The sequence below is a fragment of the Phoca vitulina genome, unplaced genomic scaffold (assembly GCF_004348235.1).
Source record: "Phoca vitulina isolate PV1807 unplaced genomic scaffold, GSC_HSeal_1.0 scaffold1, whole genome shotgun sequence".
NCBI lineage: Eukaryota > Metazoa > Chordata > Mammalia > Carnivora > Phocidae > Phoca > Phoca vitulina.
The window spans coordinates 58558078-58580212 of NW_022589704.1; the positions used below are offsets into that span (position 1 = coordinate 58558078).

General features: G+C 39.6%; 2 protein-coding genes across 5 annotated transcripts in view; one reads left to right on the forward strand and one right to left on the reverse strand.

The window, feature by feature from the left end:
- The window catches only part of MAP3K20 (mitogen-activated protein kinase kinase kinase 20), a 180523-nt gene that overhangs the window by 42892 nt on the left and 115496 nt on the right, over positions 1-22135 (reverse strand). For all 4 annotated transcript variants that reach the window (XM_032407928.1, XM_032407919.1, XM_032407902.1 and 1 more), the window contains exons 9-11: positions 16286-16360; positions 10487-10593; positions 3239-3374 (exon numbers count right to left, since the gene is read on the reverse strand). In XM_032407928.1, coding sequence (XP_032263819.1) covers positions 3239-3374; positions 10487-10593; positions 16286-16360 — 318 coding nt within the window. The remainder of the gene's footprint in view (positions 1-3238; positions 3375-10486; positions 10594-16285; positions 16361-22135) is intronic.
- Positions 14889-15499, forward strand: LOC116634519 (60S ribosomal protein L38-like). The gene has a single exon (XM_032407941.1). It carries the CDS (start codon positions 14889-14891, stop codon positions 15153-15155), a length of 267 nt encoding a protein of 88 aa, XP_032263832.1. The 3' UTR covers positions 15156-15499.

Consider the following 22135-nt stretch of genomic DNA (forward strand, 5'->3'; position numbering starts at 1 on the left):
GGGCCATTGATCTCCTTTTTATCTAGATTACTATTTGACACTAAACTAAAAATGAGTCTAGAATTCACTGGTTTCCATTTATTATTTATTACAGCCAGATATAATGCTATTCAACTTATGACATAATTCACATGTAAACAAACTCTAGATCTGTCTCTAATACTTAAGTTATAAACAAGTACGTAAATACAAATGACAATTGGGAGGAGAGGGAATTAGTATTAATTTAGACTGTTACCTTGTGCTCTATTCTCTAAGTGTCCTTTTAGAAAAATTTGTTTTCTAGGAATTCCCCCTCTCACCGTGGACACTGACATCTATTTTCTACCTTATGTAATTATTTTGAACAGCTAACCTATTCCCATAAGTATTGATCATATTCATTTCAGAGGTAGAATTGTCAAGATCTAAAAAGTGTTCCTGCTTCTTCTTTTGAGGAATAAGCAAACTGAGGCTTATATTTTTGGTATTGCTTAAATATTGGTAAATTTATGATAAACAATATACAAGTAACATATGGAATGACCTTTACATCCTGGGTGTAAAGATACATTTTAAGGCCGATTTCCTAATTTTTAAATTGGAGTTTTTGGGTTTGTTTGTTTTTTTAAGTTTTTTTTGTTTTTTGTTTTTTTTAAAGTAATCTCTACAACCTATGTGGGGCTTGAACTCATGACGCCAAGAGATCAAGCGTCGCATGTTCCTCCAACTCAGCCAACAAGGCACCCCCTGGAGTCACAAGTTTTTTTAAAAAATATCTTACTCTATTAGGAAAAGATCTCCAGAGTTGTTAGCTCAATAACAACTTCATAAGCTTCAGCTAAAAAGTACCAGTTATATGGAAGAAAAAAATTGCTTTAGATCCTTTAACACTGGAAACAGGATATTACTTCCCTTGCAGTCAAACTTCCCAGCTTTTCAGATTTGTTTTCAAATGTTAGATTCTCTTAGGGAGCGCTTTGTTGCTGATTTATTTTATTATTTCATGGGTCCTTCCTCACATTATGTTAAGTTCTCAACAGCTGTCTCTCAAATAAGTTTTTATTTTGAAAAGAAAATTTTTACATCAAGCTACAACAATAATTAAAAAATAAACATTGTCCATATTTATGTATGGAGAATTCATCTTCCCAGATACCTTCAACTAATGTTTTAATTTCAGGAAAGATAATAGTGTCCTTCCTAGAAATCCAATAATTCCATCTTTTATGAAGTTACATAAATGTTAAACTTTTATAATTAAGATGAGGCTACACACATATGGAAAGCCTAAGCCTCCAGCTACTTCCTTTTAAAAAGGTTTTTTATCTTTCTCTCAGAAACCTCATTTAAAGTCAACTAGAAACTGATGTAAGGATAAAAGAAAATACCTACTTAGAAAATACCTGAGCACAAACTTTCTTTCCTTCAGAAATACCAGCTCTAAGCAGAAAAGACATTAAAAGCAAGTACTGTAAGAAAGAAAACTTAGCCCTCATAGGTAAAAAAAAGAAAAAAAAGAAAGAAAAAGAAAAGAAAGAAAAAAAAAATCTGAGACCATGCTTCATGCTGTCCATTGTTAGATGGTAGCCTTCAGAGCAGGTCCTTTACAGAAAGTTTTCTGGAGTTAAAACGCAAGCATATAACCTACTGAGCACTCCTACGGTTTCATTATGTATTACACAACAATGTTACTAATAGCAATAATGTGTGCAAGGCAGCCCATGATTTCTTAGCAAAACTAATGCCAATAAACCAAAGAAAGATTCTAAGGCATACTGTAACAGGTAGTTTAAAGTTTTTTCTTACAATGCTACATTTAGAAGGAGTCAAGCCATGCAGTGCTTTATAGCTTAAGATTTCAATGTACTTAAAAACAAAAAACAAAAAACACCTCTCAGCCTTCAGAAGACAGCCATATTTCTGCCTCTCCTCAGCTCTGGGAAGAAGCAGTGCTCCTTGCAGACCCTTAGGGTAATGCTTTCTGAGTCTGCCGGTTGGTACCAATTCAACCAGAACAGGAGACTTCCCTCGACTTCCTTCTTGGGAGGCAAGTTAAATTCACTGAACTTATAAAATGTGGTACCTTTTAATGTCCCACGGTAGTCTTACATATAGCAATTCAGTTCTTTCTTTGGAAATCCCTGCACAGCCAAAGTCATTTCGGAAAAAGTTAAATCTGATAATAAACATTTAACTTCACTGTATTTCCCTTTTCTGGGTATCAGGTTGCTTCTCCACATGAACTGGAAAAGGAGGCAAACTCTTTTATTCTTTAGACACTGGAAAATACTTTGCACCTGGGCACTGGCTGCTTAATGAAGATTAAGGCTTTTAAAAATAGGAAACCTTTTTGAAGATTACAAAGTGAAGGGCATTTAAGTATTTTTTGGATATAACTGCCACAGCAACTATCAAAAATGAATTTAAGATACGTAACAAGATTACCTCTAATTTTACCGTTACTTGTGATTTATTACCCATTAAGAACCCTGGAAAAGCCAATGATAAACTTAATTCCTGAAATGATAAATCATTCAAAATAGGGAAGAATCCTAAAATTTGATTAGACTTTAATATATCATGGCAAGATATAGGCACAAGCTAAATATGTAACTAGTGAAATCCTTAAAAAGAATTTTTATTTTCCTCTAAATAGAAGACTTGGAAGAAAACCAAGGTATTTCCTAAGTGTAGTAAATACTGGAGGCTTGTCCCAAGGGAAGTCTTTTTCCAATCTCTTGCTGCAATGATTATAACACTAAATCGAGCGAGGAATATTAATGCTTGTCATTTATATGTCACTAAGTTTGCTTTCTTTTAGGAGGAAAACTTGGTTAAGTTCTGCCGCATCAAGACTCTTGGACAGCTAGCTGCCGCGGCATTACGCTTATTAATTACTGATGGACTCCATGGAGTTAATCAGCCTTTAGGCACATGTTCTGGGGATCTAACAGATGGTATGAAAATACACTGCATTTTATTTTTGTAATTCTAATATACAAACACACTGATAATAACAGTTCTTAGAGAAAGAGCCAGAAATAGGCTAAGCTTTTCTTTTAAATTTCTGGCATTTTGTTAATTGAAATTAGATCTGCGTGTTACTTGAGTGTCAACGCAGTCCCGTTCCCGTGCAGGCAGAAGGCAGCAAGTGAGGTGGTGGCAGTGGGGGGGGGGGGGGGGGGGGGGGCCATGCTGCCCCGCTCGGCTACATCTTCTAAGTGGGGGGCTGAGCCACCCTGGTGGGAGCACTCACCGGGGTGTTGGACTGCTCCGTCAGCTTTTGCTCCCACATCCTCAGACGTCTTTCCCTTTCTTTGAGTTCTTGCTCTTTACAGCTGAGGTCCCGTTCGAGTTTCTTCAGCCTCTCGAGAGTTGCCTCGATTTCGCACCTGCACAGGGATGACTGGTTTAAGTCTCAGCTTTGCTCAAGAGTTAGTAAACGCTTAGTGGTTCATCAGAATGCTTAATCACTATAAAAGGCTAACATTTGCGCTTTTATTTTTCACCAGTTTTATTGAGATATAATGGACCTACATCACCGTGGAAGTTTAAGGTGTACAGCATACTAATCTGAGTTACACATACTGTGAAATGATGACGACTATAAATTTCGTTAGTATCCATCATCTCATACAGAGAAAGCAAAAAAAAAATTTTTCTTGTGATGAGAATTCTAAGATTGACTCTCTAAACAACTTTCACATATATAATACATTAGACTATAGTCATCGTGCTATACATTACATTCCTTGGACTTATGTATCTTGTAACTAGAAGTTTATGCCTTTTGACCACCTTCCTCCTATATGCCCTCCCCCCCCAACCTCTGGTAACCGTCAATCTGATCCTTTTTTTCTGTGAGGTTGGGAAAACGTGCTTCTAAACCAAACAGTCAACTATCAAAGAAGAAAATCTGTCATATCCTGCAAAATCAACAGGTAGTTTCTAGTTTGGGAAAAGAAGTTCAAAACACTTCTTTAAAATCACTTCTTTAACGAAGCACTGAAGAAGACCCCCTGGGGTAGAGCCTGAGCTATGGAGCTGCATCCTGGGTTAGCTAGTTAGGGAATGCTGACCTTCAGGTAGCCCTTTACAGTTCAGAAAGCACTATTACACAGTATCTCATCTTATTCTTGTAACAGCCCCCAGAAACAGGTACTAATCCCATACAGATGGGGAAAATGATATTCAGGTTAGGTGATCCACACCACATCACCAGTAAACTCACGTTCGCTTATTCCCTAGCTGGGTGCCTCAGTCAACTGATTAACTGACCCAGTTTCCTCAGCTCTAGGTGGTGATGATTATCTTACATCAGGGTTCCCCCCTTGCCTGATCCTAATAACTACCTGGGCAGCTTGTTAACAAATATACAACAAAACACAGATTCCCAGGACCCTTCTTTAAGGCTCATGATTCAGTAGGGCTGGGTGGGGCCTAGGAATTTCCATTATTTAATAAAAGACCCAGGTGACTTTTATAATCAGGCAAGTGTGGGCCAGATGAACTCTAAGATTCTTTTCAAAGTCTAATCATTTTTTTGGAAGTTCCCTCCTTCGTTTCAATAGGCCAACCAAGCTCACCCCTTGGAATTTGTCCAGTTCTAGGAACCCGTCCTTTGTAGAAAATGAACTGTTGACATCGCTCAACACAAGCTGTCTTCCTTCAAGGCTGTCACAGTGTGTAAGCCTCAGTTACGCTCTGAGAGCTGGAAGTGCCTTCCCTTGGGTTTCTGAAAGGCCTGGAAGCAGCTGATGGCTGGAGGTTAACTACGTGCTGCTTCCGGGTGCCACTGAGCCAGACCTGCTGTACCCGTGGCATGAGGCTGGCTGGGACCCTGACTAGGGAAGGTACTGCCCCAGACCTATGTGACCCAAATCTGCCTTTTAGCTCCAGGGAAAATTAGAATACACAGCCATCTTATTCCAATGCCCTTCTGGAGGAGAACTAAATGAAAACAAAAATGCTGTGGGCATTAACTGGCAACATCCAAGACAGGGAGCAGCTAGTGAGGGGGGTCTGGATCTCGGCCCGGCACTCTGCTTCCCTGGCTGTCTGAAAGGTACACCTCGGCGCCGGGGAGGTAGCAAGAGAGTGTCAAAGCATCTGCTGTCAGCGCTCCAGCCCTTTTCCTGGTGCCATTTGAAAATAATAGAACGATAGAGTCATACTACATACCCTAAAGAAAGGCACTAAGTCAGCAATCTTTCAGAATCATGACTGTCATAAAATCCAGATTGTATATTTCTGGGTATTTCTGACAAGAGCATTATGCCCATTCAGAGATGAGTTTGCGTTTATTTTCCAAATGGAGGACTGAGGGGGAAAAACCACTGTGGAAAACCTTAGGTGAAACTTCTGTAACCAAGGAAGGAAGGACGAGCCACCCTGGGAAACGGAGGGGGTCAGCGGGTGATGGGAGGGGGCAGCACGCTCCGTGGCAGACGGCGGGGCCTAGGGCTGCGCTGTGCTCGGTGCTTCCGCCCCCCGCCACCCGCACCCCTGCCAGAGAGACGGAGCGCGCCCAGACTCTTTGGTCAGGGTACACGGCCAGCACACTCGAGTTCCCTCGTCATTTAAGCCAAGTTTCAGCTCTGGGAGCCGACTGTGATTTTGAGCCCTTCTGGAGAATAGATCAACAGTTAAGTAAGCTGAAAGCTGCGACACAGAAAACCAAACACTGAGTAAAATGTGCTTCCTCAACCCATCTCCTCAGGCTCAGCACTTCCAGCTCTGCTCCCCCAGGCGCCCCGGGTCTGCAGGGAGTGTCGGATGCAACGCAGACCCCAGGGGGGCATCACGACAGCTGCCCCCCTCGCTGCTCCCTGTGTTGCCCATGCATTGGTTTGCATCAGAAGCATCTGTCGATGTACCTATATCACCTTCCTGTTCGATAAATAAAAGTGTTTTAAAAAAGTGTTTTAGTTGATGAAAATTATGGTTTTTTTCTTAACCCAAGTCTAACTAAGGTTGACTTCCCCTAGTATCAATTCTCCATATGCCAAAAACAGAGTGAACTGGAATTCTCTTTTTAAGGTCAATTTGTAAAAACAGCCATATTATACATGACGATAAATAGGTAATATGTATAGTAATGTTATATATTAAATGATTGGTGCTAATATCCGAATTGCAAAGATTACATTTTTTGATGTTTTTTAACAAGGCATGCCACAGCAAGAGTATTCTGATCACCAAGGAGGACGATAACCAGCAAAGTATTCTGCCAAGAGGCCCAGCTCCGAACACGCCATCCCAGCACCACAAAGCTTGCTCAGTGCGGATTACCACAGGTCTGGAGACAGTTACATGGGGCAATGAAAATTGCAAACATGACCAAGAGGGTGACACATTTCCTGTTCTTAATACTCACTGCTATTATTGCTAATAAGTCAATAAAAGGAGAGACAAGCTAAAGATATGATGAACAAGGAAATGCCTGACAGATTTCTTTCCTATCATCTAATAGGTCAAAGGAAAAAACATAGTTTATGTGGTTTTTAATAACCTAGTTTTAAAAACAATTTTAAGAATCATCTAATTCTCTAAAACAGGATGTTTCATCGGGTCTATGTGTAAGGAAGCTCTACCAGAAAACAAGCGTTTGCCAGAAACACCAGATTTCCTACACATGCTTTCGACCCTAGTCACGTGGTTTCAGACACCAGACAAAAGGGAACAGTCTGAATGTGTTGTTCTTAGAAATATCCAGATGATCTGACAAAGCATTTAATTCTTTCTAGTATGTGGCATAGAGTAGGATAGTTGTTTTGTCTTAATCATAACCTAAAGTAATCATGCTCTGTAGTATTTCTCTTTGCGCAAAGGAATCGAGTCAAGTGAACTCCGCGTGCTAATGAGTGGAAGGCTTGGCACTGGCCGTGGGGGTCCAGGAACAGCACCGCATAGACTGTGTGCCCCGGCAGGCCTGTGGGACCAGACCATGTGGGTTCTAGCACTGGCTCTGTCTTACACGGTGTGATCTGGGACAGGTGACCCAACCTGTCCAGGCCTCAGATTTTACACCTGTGAAAGAAGTTAGGATGGCCATGTGGATTAAAACAAGATGATCCAGATAAGGTACAAGCATCTGGTAAGAATATAATGAATGACAGCTGTGTGTATTGTGACTCTAATTAACATTATCATTACTACCCCCTATGTTTTTAACCAGTTGCCAAGTTCAGTTAAAACAGCTCTACGACTTCTCAGACTGGTTTAGTGGTTCAGGTAAAGATAGGTATTCTCTCACCAGCCCTCAGGATTAATTAGCTCCTGAAGGACAGCCAAGGAAGAAGCCAGCTAGGCAACTGCTTGCTTTTTACTAAAATACATTAATGTATTACCAATGTTACTTTCCTCATCTTTTCATTGTGAAGCATTTAAAAAATGTATTATTCAACTATCCAGGTTTGCAGGACAGAAAGATATCCAAAGAGAAACCACTCTCTCATAATTTCATTATCCAATGGTAACACTGGCCTTTTGATACTTTTCTCTATGTGCACACAGCATATACACATAAATATGTCTATTTTACAAAAAACCGGAATCATTCCAGTCATACTGGACCCTAGTGCCTCTATTTTTAAATCATCTGTCAGATCTGTTATATCATGAATGGCTCCATCTATTCTGTATATGGAGGTATCATCAGTTTTTAAAACCATAAAAACCACAAAAACCCAAAATCTTTTTATTGTACTTTATGCCATTCTAGTTTGCAATTCTAAACGACGCTGTGCTAATAAGCAGGTGTCCATACATTCTTGCACAACCTTTCCATTTATTTTCTTAGAGATAAAATGGTAGTGGTGGAGGGGTCTGAAAGGTAATATTTTCACTAGCAACATACTAGAAAGTTTATAATGCTGGATATTTTCATAATGTAAAACTTTGCCAATCTGGTAAATGAATTATGTTCCCTTATAGTTACCTGATTGGTAAGTGAGGTTAACTATTTTTCATATATTTATTGGCCATTTGATTTCCCCTTTTGTGAAATGCCTTTCATGTCCTTTAGAATGAGATTATAATTAAAATATTATTTTAAAGACAGTAACTCTGTCTACTACAGCGGTTTTCAAAGTGTGATCTGGGGACCCATGAGAGGTTTTCAAACGACTCAAGAGGTTGAACTGTTTTCAGAGTAACATTAAGCCATGACTTGCCTTTTCTACTCTCATTCTCGCACGAGCGTACAGACTGCTTCCAGAGGCTTCACGGGAGGTGGCAAAGCCACAGGCTGAATGTAGAGGCGGGATTTATTGTTTCTTAAATGAATCAATAACTACATATTTACATTTTTTTCTCCAATTTTGAGTGTGGTAAATATTGACAGATGTAACTCACTGAAACAAAATCTCTTTGTAGTCCTCAATAATTTTTTAGAGTATAATGGAGTCCTGACACCAAGAACTTGTAGATGTGCTGAGCTATTATATGGGGGAAATGGCTGTACAGCAGTATGGGCTTTGTCTTGGAAGTCCATGACGGCTATTGCTTTTGGCCTATGGAGCTTTTACATTTTTATATCGAAAACTTACCAACTCCCTCCCTATATTCTGATATACAGTATCTGAGATACTACATCTCAAGGGTATCAATAGTAATGTTAAAATCCCACTGATCTGTTGGAGAACAGATCAAACAGCATCTCCCCAGGAAATCCTTTTATTACCTTGTCAGACTAGATTAGATTTCATGGTTGTATAGTCTCACATGTCCAGTACTTCTCTGTCATCATACTTATCAAGAGTCCTAAAACGTTTCTTGTATATTTATATTTAGCAGTTTGACATTAGACACCCCAGTCCATGTGCACTGGGGCCCTCCTGCTCACCACCACAGCACAGGACAGGAGCACCCTGCCACGGCAGAGATTCAGGCACTATCTGAATGAACGAATGTCAGAAGCACACTTGTCATAGTCAGCAAATTAGCTTACAAATATTCCCTTGTGTAATACCGTAATGTCTTTTAATATTACTACCACCGTGGTGTTTCCTTCCTCTAGTATTTATGGAGCCTCTGCTGTGTTCAAGGCGCATTCTAGATGCTGCAGTTACAGTAATGAACAAAAGAAATTATCTGACCCATTTACATTTCAGCCAGCGAGACACAGATTAAACAACAAACTACAGAATTACTTATTCATTCCAACAGCAGTCGTGGCTATGAAGGAGGTGCTCTCAGGGCACATAAAGTGGAACCTCATCTATCTAGGGTCAGAAACATTTCCCTAAAGACATGTTACTTCAGTTGCTCTCTGAATGATGAATAGGAGCCAAGCTGGATGTGGGTGTCGGGGGTGGTACGCCGCTGAAAGGGATGAATTTTATACAGAAGAAACTGCATTTGCAAGGACTCTGCATGAGGAAGAAATACGCATCTGTTGAGGGACCAGAAGCCAGAAATTAAGAGGCAGAACTATGCTCCTGAGGTAAGACTGCTGAGGTCAAAGCAAAAAGGGTCTCATGAGTCTCGTGAAGCATTGGCCTTTGTACTAGAGTAATCCCCTACGTGGATTTAAAAGCGGGGTCATCTGATTAGATTTCCACTGATCTTGTAGGCAACGTTATTACTTGTTTTGTTAATTATTTAAGTCCAGAACAAAACCCGTCATACCTACACTCAAGCAGACAGTATGACTTTTGTTTCCCTAAATAAAAATCCATTTAACTCACTGGCCCTGGATAGAGTTCAAAGGAATAAAAATAAATAAGGTTATTGTAAAACACAATCAAACAGAAAGCCCAAGGAAATGTCTAATCACAGGCGTAAACAACGCCATCGTTTTCAGAGTACATGCAGTATTCCCTGGGCATCAGCAGGTGGCGTAAGGCGTCGCATTACCACCGAGGCTCTCAGAAGCAGAGATAAGTTACTTAAATCTCTGCTGAGTCAGGGAGGAATAATGTCAGCTCCCAAACATGCTATTTATATTCCTGCAGCACGTGACCCGGCTCAACTGTCTCATCCCAGGCTTGCTTCTTCCACTCACACAATACAATTCTCTCATTACTAAGTTTGTTTTACACTTGACAAAATTTAATAGGATTTATAACATCAAAAGTTTTCTTTTAAGTGTTTTTATAGTCTCCCTACCCCCTCCATCAACAGATACAGTACTCTGCAAATCCCTAGGCAAACAGTATTTTTATTTCTCACTGGACAGATGCCAAGGCTTCCTAACACAGAGCATGTAATACAGAGAAATGTCTGGTAACTATCTTTTGTCTCAGAAGATGTGATTTCAATATTCTTTCCAAATACTTAGATATATGATAAGGCAACAAGCTTAGAGGATTGCTTTTTTGTTTACATATGAAAAGGAGGACTTATTAGATGTCCAAAAAAATTTAACATAAACAACAAACAAAACTCTTAAGTTATGCTTAGAAGTCAGGACTGTCCTCAAGTTCACTGGTTCTCTTCTTCAGTGAAGCTGGTCATGGTCTTTCAAAGCGAGAGGCCATGACTTGGTACAAGGCTTACTTACCTCCACTCTGCCTTGTTGTGCAGGAATGAGTTACACTGGTCGGGAAGGTTAGTGTCGTTTGACATGGACTCCAGAATTGAAATGATTTGCTTAAAAGATGGCCGTTTCTGAGGAAGAGAAAATAATCACTTGTTGGGACTTAAGAAAGCAAGTCTTGAAGAGAAAATCCACAAGCACAGCAATAAGCTCGACGCACCACAACAAAATAAAATGGCACGCAATGTCCTGAGTTATTTTACAACTGTCAGACTGCTCAGGTTGAAGGGGACCATATTCCCTATTTTCAATAACTTATAAGAACAGAGTCAGATGTCATTTTTCTATCGTGTGGCCTAAGGTTGGAATAACAGCTTTTCTCCAGGTAAGGAAAGTACGAATTCTCTCTTGGGTCTGATTAAGGACTCCTAAAAGGGAAAAGGCAAGTCCTTTAAAAACCTATGGGATATAGCACATTTAGGAAAAGTTAACGGTAGAATCTGGGTGGTAGGTGTACTGGTGTCCACCATTAAGATTCTTTCACCTTTTCTGTAGGTTTCAAATTCTTATAATAAAATGTTGGGGAAAACCCTAGTTAATCTATGAGAACTAATACAATTTCCTGAACCACTTGCTCAGAGAAAAATTCCCCAATTTTCAAGCCATCTTAACTTCATTGTTCTCAATGTTTATTCCACATCATAACCCATTTGGAGCTGTGAAACTCTAAGGTACTGTTTACTAGAAATGAAAAAGCAGCGGTTAGGTGCATTTCTTCAGCTAGCAGTAACTGTACTTGTCTGTTTCTTTAGACTCTAGCCAAGGCTGAGACAAAAGGTTAAAACAAAAATGGAAGAAAGATAATAAAAGGATGATGCACATTCTCTCTTCATCATGCCTCATAATTATACCATTTCTGAGCAAATTACAGTTGCAGCAATTAAAACATGCATTTTAATTTAGGAGCACAAAACAAGAAGGAACAATGTTGAGGTGGCTTGCTCTCAGGACTTGAGTGCTTCCTACATTAAGAGAGATGATTTTTCCATTTCTCAGGAATATAAATATAAAACTGGGATATTTATTCTGAGTTCTGCCTTCATTGCACTCTTAAGGGAATGTGTGCCTGTGTGTGTTTTAAGTAGAGGGTGTAAGTATCTGATCCACATTAAAGCGTTCTAATAAAAGAAGTAAATGCCTGAAGTAGGAAATTTGAAAAATATTTTGTCTTCTTTTAACTTTATTCCCATTTAATTCCTCCTACTGTGTGTCACTGTGTGAAAGGAAAAATGTTTGAGCTGTTTGCACAGGAATTATATAATAAATATAGAATTTTCATTTTGCATGGAAAAGCAGGAGAGGCTAATGAATTTTTAAAGAATATTTTTCCCTACATTTAATCATTCTTGAAATAAAGTAAAACTTTTGAAATTAGGTGACAAGTATCCCTAGAAAAACCTTAATTTTATAGGTAGAATATACTCTCAGATGGAAATTATCAAAGTTAACATTTTAAAAACAACAACAATGTAGAATTTTGTGGTAATGATATTTTATGAATACTCAGGTTGCAGAATACAATATTTGGTCCAGGAGGTTCCTTTTAGTATTACACAGGTTTTGTTCACATTAAAAAAATTACAACTAGGGCCATCTACTAAGCATCTATATACATTATTTGTTATTTTCATTTTTTTTTTTAAGATTTTATTTATTTGACAGAGAGATAGAGAGAGAGCACAGATAGAGTGGCAGGCAGAGGGAGAGAGAGAAGCAGGCTCTCGGCTGAGCAGTGAGCCCAATGCGGGGCTCCATCCCAGGGCCCTGGGATCATGACCTGAGCTGAAGGCAGACGCTTAACCGACTGAGCCACTCAGGCGCCCCTTGTTATCTTCATTTTATAGATAAGAAAAATCCATCTCAGAAAACTATGGATTGCCCAGTATCACACAGGAAGCAAGTTTCTGAATCAGGGGCAAGGCCCTTAAACCCTCCAATGTGTTTTATCACATGAGAGTAAGATGTTACTTCCTATCAAACTCAGGGCTTTTTTGCCTTTTTTTTTTTTCCTATTTAGAAATGCCATTTTAGAACTGGAAACAGTACCCACCTTTACTTCCTCCTCCTCTTCGCTACGACACTGAGCACCTGGTGTAAACCACTGGCATGACCTGACATTTACCCAACACCAGCTTCCTCTCGTGTTCCCTTCCCCCTCCTCACTGCAAAGGAACATTTTTCTACAGGTGAGCCAAGTATTTTCATCTATGTTTGTAAAGCATAAGGGCTAAGGAGAAAAAAGGAAATGAAAGTGTTTAGCCAATGATAGCTCTCTCTGTATGCACAGGAGTGGCATCCACGAGAGCCTGAACTGCCACATACTTACAGCCAGAGAACTAAAATGTGCCTTGGTCTGGCTACTTCAGTCAACACACTGGGCCTCTACTTACTATGCGTGTGTGAGGTGCTAAAAGCAGCTTCCTTCCCTCAAAGAGGCTGCAATCCATGTAGGAAGAGAGATTTGAAAAATACAACCGCACAGGGTAAGGCAGTAGCCCGGACTCTGGTTTAGGAAAAGGAGGACTAAGTATGGGCTGGGGTAAATAGAATAGCCAGGTAAGGCGGGCCAGCAAAGACCTCAGGGAGGAAAGAAAAGAAGAGGGCATGCCCAGGGAAGGAAGGTGTGTAAGGCCTGACTGGAGATCAGCCACAGAGAGCGCTGGAAATGTGGGGTGTATACTTAAATACAGGGGGGCTGTATTAATTGTATCAGAATAAAATACCTTGAATTTTGGAAGTAAAAATCAATCTTAAACTTTCTTTATACTTCACCTGGCTAGAACACAAGATGCCACTCGTCCTAAAGAAGGATAAACTTGCTGCATGTTAAAGACATGCCAGCTTCATAGCATCAACAGCAGGCCTAATGTCCTTCCTGTGTTAGGTGTTTACACTATTATTTAATTAATGCACCATAAATGTATATTCTTAGAATTTTAATTAATGAAGTACAGAGTTTCTGATTAAGAAATTCAAAACCTGCTTTGCATACTGAAATATAATTGCAATTATAGAGAATCTAGTTGCATTAATCTAATTCAATGCAAATAATTTCAGGTGAAATTTTTATTTAAGTAGCAGAAAAATACTGCCAAAATGACTATATATGCCACAATGGACACAACTGGTAGGAAGAGTATGGAGAAGGTAGTACGATAGCATTTTAAAAATACAAATGTTCTAGAGCAAGCCTGCAAATGGCTGAGTATATTTTCTGCTGGATTAGCTACAAAGTGCAGGCATTTCTCTTAATGCTTAAAAACCCCATATTCTGCAAATCACACACTAAAATAACAGGACCTAGGGGCGCCTGGGTGGCTCAGTCGTTAAGCGTCTGCCTTCGGCTCAAGTCATGATCCCAGGGTCCTGGGATCGAGCCCCGCATCGGGCTCCCTGCTCTGCGGGAAGCCTGCTTCTCCCTCTCCCACTCCCCCTGCTTGTGTTCCCTCTCTCGATGTTGTCTGTCAAATAAATAAAATCTTTTAAAAATAAATAAATAAAAATAATAGGACCTAAACAGAGGCAGGGCAGACCATGCCATACCTATGCAACTTTGTCATGGATGCTAATAAAAACAGTGATACTAAATAAAAACACTAACAGAATTTAAAAATGTTAAATTCTTTAATAACAAACAATACTAAGTAAATATAAGACTCCCCTTTTTAAAAAAAAGGGTGAAGGTAGTTTGATGAACAGGGGTGAAAGCAAAGATTAAGGCTGCTGGTTCTCAGGTCAAAGGTGAAATGTGCAAATCCGGGAAGCCCCCACAACAAACTCCTCGGAGACAAGGCACCGGCCGGGCCAGCCCAGCCAGCAGGGCACACACGGGGCCGAGGCCTCCCAGGTCCGCGCGCCCGGCTGCTCTATCGGCCGCACTACCGGCCAGACCCCTGTACTTGGCGTTGAGCTGTTCTCACGTGGTGGGGCGGAACCACGTGCTGCGCCACGTGTGTGCTTCGGCGCGGTGAGGACTCCAACTTACCGGTTGTGCATCCTTCCCACTAGAGAAAGATGCTGTGTGTTACCCGCATGCATTCTTCCTGGGGGCCGGATTGGAACGGGGTTTAAATTAAGGAAGAAATTCCATTCCTAAGTCTTTGTTTTTAGATCTCTATTTAAAAAATCAGTTTGCAATACATCTATTTCCATGAAAGAGTGGACAAATCTGAACTATAAAATTACAGTTCCTTTCTTGGGTCTGTCTCTTCTTTCAGTGTTTAATCTGTGAGGGTCTTTTTTTACTAACTTTTTATTATGAAAAATTTCAAACAAACAAATGTAGAGAGAACAATGTAATGAACCTCCATATAGGTGAGTGTTTCGGGCGGTAAACGGGGCACTAAGGGGTAATTCGGGGTAACCCATGATTGGGTGCCGGCCACGTGCTCCCCTGCGCCCCCCGGTAGCCATGCCTCGCAAAATCGAGGAAATCAAGGAAATCAAGGACTTTGTGCTCACGGCCAGGCGAAAGGACGCCAAATCCGTCAAGATTAAGAAAAATAAGGATACTGTGAAGTTTAAAGCTCAGTGCAGCAGATACCTTTACACTGTGGTCATCACCGACAAGGAGAAGGCAGAGAAACTGAAGCAGTCCCTGCTCCCAGCTTTGGCAGTGAAGGAGCTGAAGTGAACCCAGCCCACTGATTTGAACTGTATTCAAGTTTTTAAAATTCTTAGGAAAAAAAAAAATGAACCTCCATATACTTATCACTTGGCTTCAAAAATTATCATGGCCAATCTTGTTTAATCTACACCACCATCTATGTCCTTTCATTTTATTTTGAAGTAAATCCAAGATTCGCCTGTCATTTTATCCATAAATATTTCCGTATGTATGTAAGAGTCTTTTAAAATGATCTTTGCAGGGAAAGGAAATGGGCCTTCATGCTCAGATGTGCTAACCACAGGAAAGTCTACATTTTGGAATGTCTCCAACTCTGTTGTGATGGCTTTAAAACATCATGAATCCGGACAAGGAGTATATACCAAGTTTCTCCAGAAGTGCTACTCTGGGGGCGCCTGGGTGGCTCAGGTGTTAAGCGTCTGCCTTCGGCTCAGGTCATGATCCCAGGGTCCTGGGATCGAGCCCCTCACTGGGCTCCCTGCTCTGCGGGAGGCCTGCTTCTCCCTCCCTTACTCCCCCTGCTTGTGTTCCCTCTCTCGCTGTGTCTGTCAAATAAATAAATAAAATCTTAAAAAAATAAAATAAAATAGAAGTGCTACTCTGGCCTGGTCTTTGGTTCAGACCGCTTGGGCTCATTCTCCAGTCTCAGCATGTACTAGCTGTGGCCTTGAGCATTACTTAGCTTCTGCATGCCTTGATTCTTCATCTGGAAAATGGGTGGAATAACACAACTTATGTCATAGAGCTATTCTGAGGAATAAATGAGCTAATGTACATAAAGTGCTTGGAATAGTGTCTGGCATAGAATAAGCACTGTGTGCTGGCCATTTTTAGAACACGAAGATGCAACAGTTCTTATTAAAGATTAAAAACAAAGGAATGCAATTCTTTCTGTTGAATCAAGAGTGCCAGAGGGGCTGTAAGAAAGAGCCAGTAATGAATTTCTAAGGATCAAGATAAGCAGATAACAACAGAAAGCCTTAACAGTCCATCTGGGGCTCACAGGAACAGCAATCTAGCTTTACTTTGTAATGACTCTCATTACCCTAAGTTTTAACTCAAAGCCAAACAAACAAGTGAAATTTCAGAATTCTGAACAACGACCAAAAAAAAAAAAACAAAACTGACTTACATACCTTGGCATCAGCTTCCCAACACTGACGTAACAGCTCAGCAAAACTTCTGGGGCAGCTGCTTGGAATGGTTAATCTCTACCACGGAGAAGGAGAGACAACACAAGGATTTACTCATGAAGGTAAGCAGATCCTCACTGAAAGTTCATAAAAGAGTTACATTTAGAGCACAAACAGGTCATTAAATTTTAAGCTTCCATTGATTGATAGATGGCAGATGAGAATTTATGTTTAAATACATCATATCTCTAAAGAGACTTTTAATACTGTTCTTCCGGGACGCCTGGGTGGCTCAGTTGGTTAAGCGACTGCCTTCGGCTCAGGTCATGATCCTGGAGTCCCGGGATCGAGTCCCGCATCAGGCTCCCTGCTCGGCAGGGAGTCTGCTTCTCCCTCTGACCCTCCTCCCTCTCATGCTCTCTGTCTCTCATTCTCTCTCTCTCAAATAAATAAATAAAATCTTTAAAAAAAAAAAAAAAATACTGTTCTTCCAAAAAGGCATCCCAGTGGATGGGGAAGTCGGGTTCCGCACAACAAATACAATGAAACATAGACTCAAGTCTGAAGGAAACTACAGTAGGAGAAGGGCAAGGCCTAAAACCACCAATCTTTGCGCAGGCGGCTATGAAATAGGCACGCAGCCCAGGCAGCTAGGAAAGCAGCTCATCTGTGGCGGTAGGCGTGACACCTCTGGAAACGTGTTTAGCACAGACCGTCCCAGAGATCATTTGAAAGAAGTGTGCCTCTTCTCATTGGCCAGTAAGAGATTCTGGACGTATGACTCATTATGGCTAAAGCACAAGGGCTGGATACAACAAAGATTTCACTGTGAGCATCTGTCCTGTTCCAACATTTTACAGAAGTGCTTCTCTAGAACTTGCCATGCCCCCTGGAGGCTCTTTAGATATCTATGGAGGCATTTTTGTTTTAAAGACTGGAGAGTTGCACCTGGAGCGGGTCAAGAATGCTGGACATCCTTCACTATGTTGGTAAATCCCTAAGTACTCCCTTGCACTCCACCAAACTTCAGATGCCCCCTGTGCAATCAAACAACGAGGTTTAATCATTTTTCTGGCTCTAGACTCTCTCTTTGATTTACAATAAACACAAAGTATATTTTGAGCAGATTTAAAATGCAATGAACTAAGAATGCAACTACCAAATAAAATAAATCAAGGGCAGATTGATCTTTGCATTATTCATAACCTTACCAAGATTTTTAGAAAATGTCACCTACAACAGCATTGCTCATGCTGCTGGAATCATTGATACAATTCAACTCCATTCTGCATTTGTAGCTGTTGAATCCTATTTATCCATAGGTACAAGCTCTGAAACTATTCCATTTTCTCCTCTCCTGCGGTCATGCCTGCACATTTATACACCGTAATACGTATTTATTTCTTCTGTATACTACGATGAGAGCATTATGTTGACTTTAAAGTACAATGTGTGTGGGTAGGTTGTACTACATCTGAATTTCACTTCCAGCAAGTAGAGGGAGCATGAGAAGAGCTGTTATCAAGAGAGGCCTGGGTATGACAGTTGAGAACCACCGCACTAAGAAGTACTAAGAAGATTTATTATGCAGTATTGTTTACCAAAGAAGTTTTGCAAATAAAAAACTGAAACTGAACTTAGTTGGATTTGGGGGAGGCTACGCATAAAACTAGAAAAAGAGTTGCCCTGGCAAGAAAACAGATGGGGATCTGTATTTAGAATTACAGATAACCTTAAAATAAAAATAAACTAAAATATATAAAACCTGAAAGCTTTAAACAAAACAGCCCTCGCCAAATTAAAGGCTATGCTAAACATATTTTAAACTGATTACATAGAATAGAGGAGATCTGGTAAGCTGTACTCTTATTTTACTGTAATGTGAACTGGAAACCTTTTGATGAAGATCAAAAGGAAAATCAGGTGTTTATTTTTTAAAAATATTTGGCAACTAAGAGAAACAAAGTGATTGCAATTACTCAGCTAAATGCACCCCATGGAAATTTCTCATAAAAGGGAACATTTTCAATATAACTTTTTCACATTTTTCTAAGAACTGAAATGTGACCTGGATGAATATGGATGGATGTTAATCTTTTCTATCATCTTTTCTTACTGAGAAACTTCTTAGCTACTGCATCTGAGACATTATGAAAGAAGACATAATTATTTTAGATCATCTCATATGGTCAAATATCAGTTAAATCTAGACTCAGACACTAATGTAAAGGTTTATTTTGGTTTATTAAGAAGTACTTTAAAAGAAAATCCGAAGTATTTAAGTCCTGTTTACAGAACTGTGGGCATTCTTAATGCATTAAAACATCCTGAAATAACCAGATACTAGCAACAGATTTAGCCGTACTACTTCAAACTTAAATATTTTAAAAGTTCCAAAATTAAAATGAAAATATTTCCCAACCACTAAATTAGGCATGACATTTTTTAAAGAGCATATTCTTTTTCTGCACCATTTTCTACATAAGATGCAAAAAATTACTTTTTGTCAATTATTTATTATCTTTTTTCCAAAATGTAGTCAACAATGGATTGAGGATTTCTGTTAATAGTTTGGGGCGCCTATTAAGAATACTTTGGTTAAGTGACTGACAATGCCCAGGTCATGATCTCAGGGCCGAGAGAGGGAGCCTGCTTAGGATTCTCTCTCTCCCTCCGCCCCTCCCCCTGCTCCCGTATATGTGTGCCTGTGCACGCTCTCTAAAAGAAAAAAATTGTTTTGCTACTTAGAACAAAACATATTTTATGAGAATCTAAGTATCTGTAAAGACAGAAATTATACTGTCAGAATATTTTGAATGACCACTAATTCAGTTTTATAGAAATTACGAAGACAAACATACATGTCTATAAAAATTACAAAATTTATTAGTAATACCCTCCTAATTTCATGACTTCTGTAAGGGTTCAGTCTTTAACAGTGCTTTATGTATCTAGTTTTAATAGGATTTACTATTAGGAAAAATTATATTAAGCATTTAGAAGCAAACACCTTCAGATATTTTTAGAACGTATTGATCTTCCTATAGATCCAAAAAACAATCTAAATGGTGAAACTGAATAAGGTCTAGAGTCTAGTTAAGAGTAATGTATCAATGTCAACTTTCTGGTTTTGGTATCGGCCTATACCTGTATCTCACCAGTGGGGGTAGCTGGATGAAGGATACACAGAATCCCTTCTAATATTTTTGCAAATTCCTGTTAGTCTATAATTATTTCAAAATAAAAAGTTAAAAAGAAAAGGTAACTCTAATATTTGGATATAGGTGCATTCTAGGGTGACTGGCTTACATTTAAAATGTCTCCCTAGGTTTAAACACATCATTCTTTATTTAAATGAGGCCGGTTAAAAAAAAAACAAAAAAACAGCTTGCTCTTTTCAACTCAAGAACCCAAGGTATTCCAAAGTAAAAATAAATGAAATAATTGGAAGTTGAAAGGATTTTGTAAATTATTTTTAAGTCAAAGTCTCAATTTTTTAATGAAATGAAATAAATCCTTGGCCATTTTTTCCAAGTTTTCATTTAAATTCCAGTTAGTTAATATACAGTATATTAGTTTCAAGTGTACAATATAGTGATTCAACACTTACATATAACACCCAGTGCTCATCAGAACAAGTGCCCTCCCTAGTCCTCATCATCCCTTTAGCCCATTCCCCGCCCACCTCCCCTCTAGCAACCCCTTCAGTTTGTTCTATATAGTTGAGACTTGGCAATTCTTTTAATGTTATGTCAACAGAATTTGTTTTGGTAATACATGTCTACATTTATGAGATGAAATGAAGACTCCTTTGTGAATGATGACAATGGAAAGTACAGTTAAACTTAAATTCCATATTTTTGACAAATATTGTGCAGAGTGAGAGTAGACAGGTAAGTAGCCTTCAATACCCAATTTTCCTTAAGTTCAGTAGAAAGTTGAGAAAACTTGTTTCACCATGTGGGGTTCCTTGAACTTGCTATTCTGCGTACAGAAGGGGAGGTATCTGAGTGGTCTCCATCGGTTATTAGGCAACTATCAATCAGGTCACACCATGGAAAAAACAGTACGTTCTACTCTAGGGAATCCCTGAGGAAAAGGCCGGGGGGGGGGGGTGGTTTACAGCCTCCTCCTGTACATGTTGAGGAAGTTCTCAAGGTTATTTATGGGTGATTCCAGCCCTCACGCCAGCTATCCAAAGGCAGCTTCTAAATTCATTTTTCTTGTCTGCTTTAATCATCCTTGATGGATACTCATGTTTTGAAAGTGCTTTAGATGCGCATCTCTTCTGCCATCCTTTAGATGAAATATTATTTTAAAATATTGTTTTTTTCTTATACGTATTTGGAGGGTCCAGTCAGCTTTTAAAACACTTTCTTCTAATTTTTCTTGGAACAATGTAGAGGGGAAGAAGTTACATTGAGTGTTCCACTCCAAAGTCAACATTAGGTCAATTGTTTTCTTCACTCCCATTTGTAAACCCAGAACCAAACATCTAATCACCTCACTGGCAAGAGAAATAGAACAGAGACAAGCGGGTTCTCCTATCATGAAAATATCAGTTATCCTGTGTACGAGGGTCTGATTTAATAGCACACCGGGAATAACCAGGACACTTAATTAAAACAGAACAGCTCCTGTGAAACACTGAGCAAGACACATTCTTGAATATAACTCCTTTTGCTTTTTCTTAAATTGGCAGCTCTCTCCCATCAAGTTCAGCTATCATGAACATTTCATCTGTTCTCAATAGCTCAGGAGGACAAATTAATAAGGTAGCGGGATTATGTGATCTAAACTACGAAAACTTGGTTTCTCTTAGTCAATAGCAGCTGTTTGGTTAATCTAGTCTGTTCCTGCACTCACATGGGGAGCAGATCAATCTAATTCTTTCATAGCCTTAAAAAGGGCATATCTCCACGTAGTCACCTTTTTGCAAATTATTTTATCCTCAGGTTGCACTCTTACCTTCTGCGGAGCGCACAGATCAGATCTGGAAATGAAGCTCTGTGAAATAAGGTTGTTTTGCATTGCAAAGACAACTGCGTGCTTCCATTACCGGATCTAAGTTCTCAGAGTACCTTGACACTGGATGCTTCATCCTTATGCTGAGGATTTCCATGCCTGTGCATTTCAGTCACAATTTTAAGCCTTTCAAAATGTAGTTGCTCTCTTTGATATGAATGTACCACGTTCTCTGATGTAGGCTCATAGGTCCAACTAACTGAAAGCCTCAATTTGTGGGAAGAAGAAAAGCGAGGCTGGGGACACAGCACAAACGGTGTTTACGCCACTGAAGTTCTTTTGAAATGGAAAGGCTCTGCATGAAGACGGGAACAGTTACGCCACTGCCTCGCCAATTCCAGTGAGGAGCTCATCTTCAATGTAGTGTTCAACGTAGGTGGCAAAACTGTAATTTTTCCCTTTTTTGAAACTATTTTTTCTTCTTTTATTTTTGAAATTCTCATCTAAGCGACAGTTTCTTGTACTATAGTGACTCCTGCTGGGAGAGGTAAGTTGAAGTAGCTGAAGGTCTCTTACAGATATATCAACTCCCGGCCAGTAAAAAAGATGTCCTAAACGCAGGAGATGGAGTTAAACTGTTCCCCTACCTTGGACGCAATGGCTTCTTTCATCACTAAGAACAAACCCCTAGGTTTTACAATTGAGACTGAGAAACTAGTACAGTACTTGTACAATTTTTGATCTACAGCATCACGACGTGAAGCTGCAACAATTAGATGTAAAGGGTCCATTCATGAGGAATAACATCACTTTGACCCTTTGTGTTAGCTCCTACTGCTAATCTTTCCATAAGCGTGAACTTACTTTCAATTTGAAGAAGATGAAAAA

Bases quoted from the DNA above. Each gene is read 5' to 3' on its own strand.
- LOC116634519 (XM_032407941.1), top strand. From the start codon at position 14,889: ATGATTGGGTGCCGGCCACGTGCTCCCCTGCGCCCCCCGGTAGCCATG.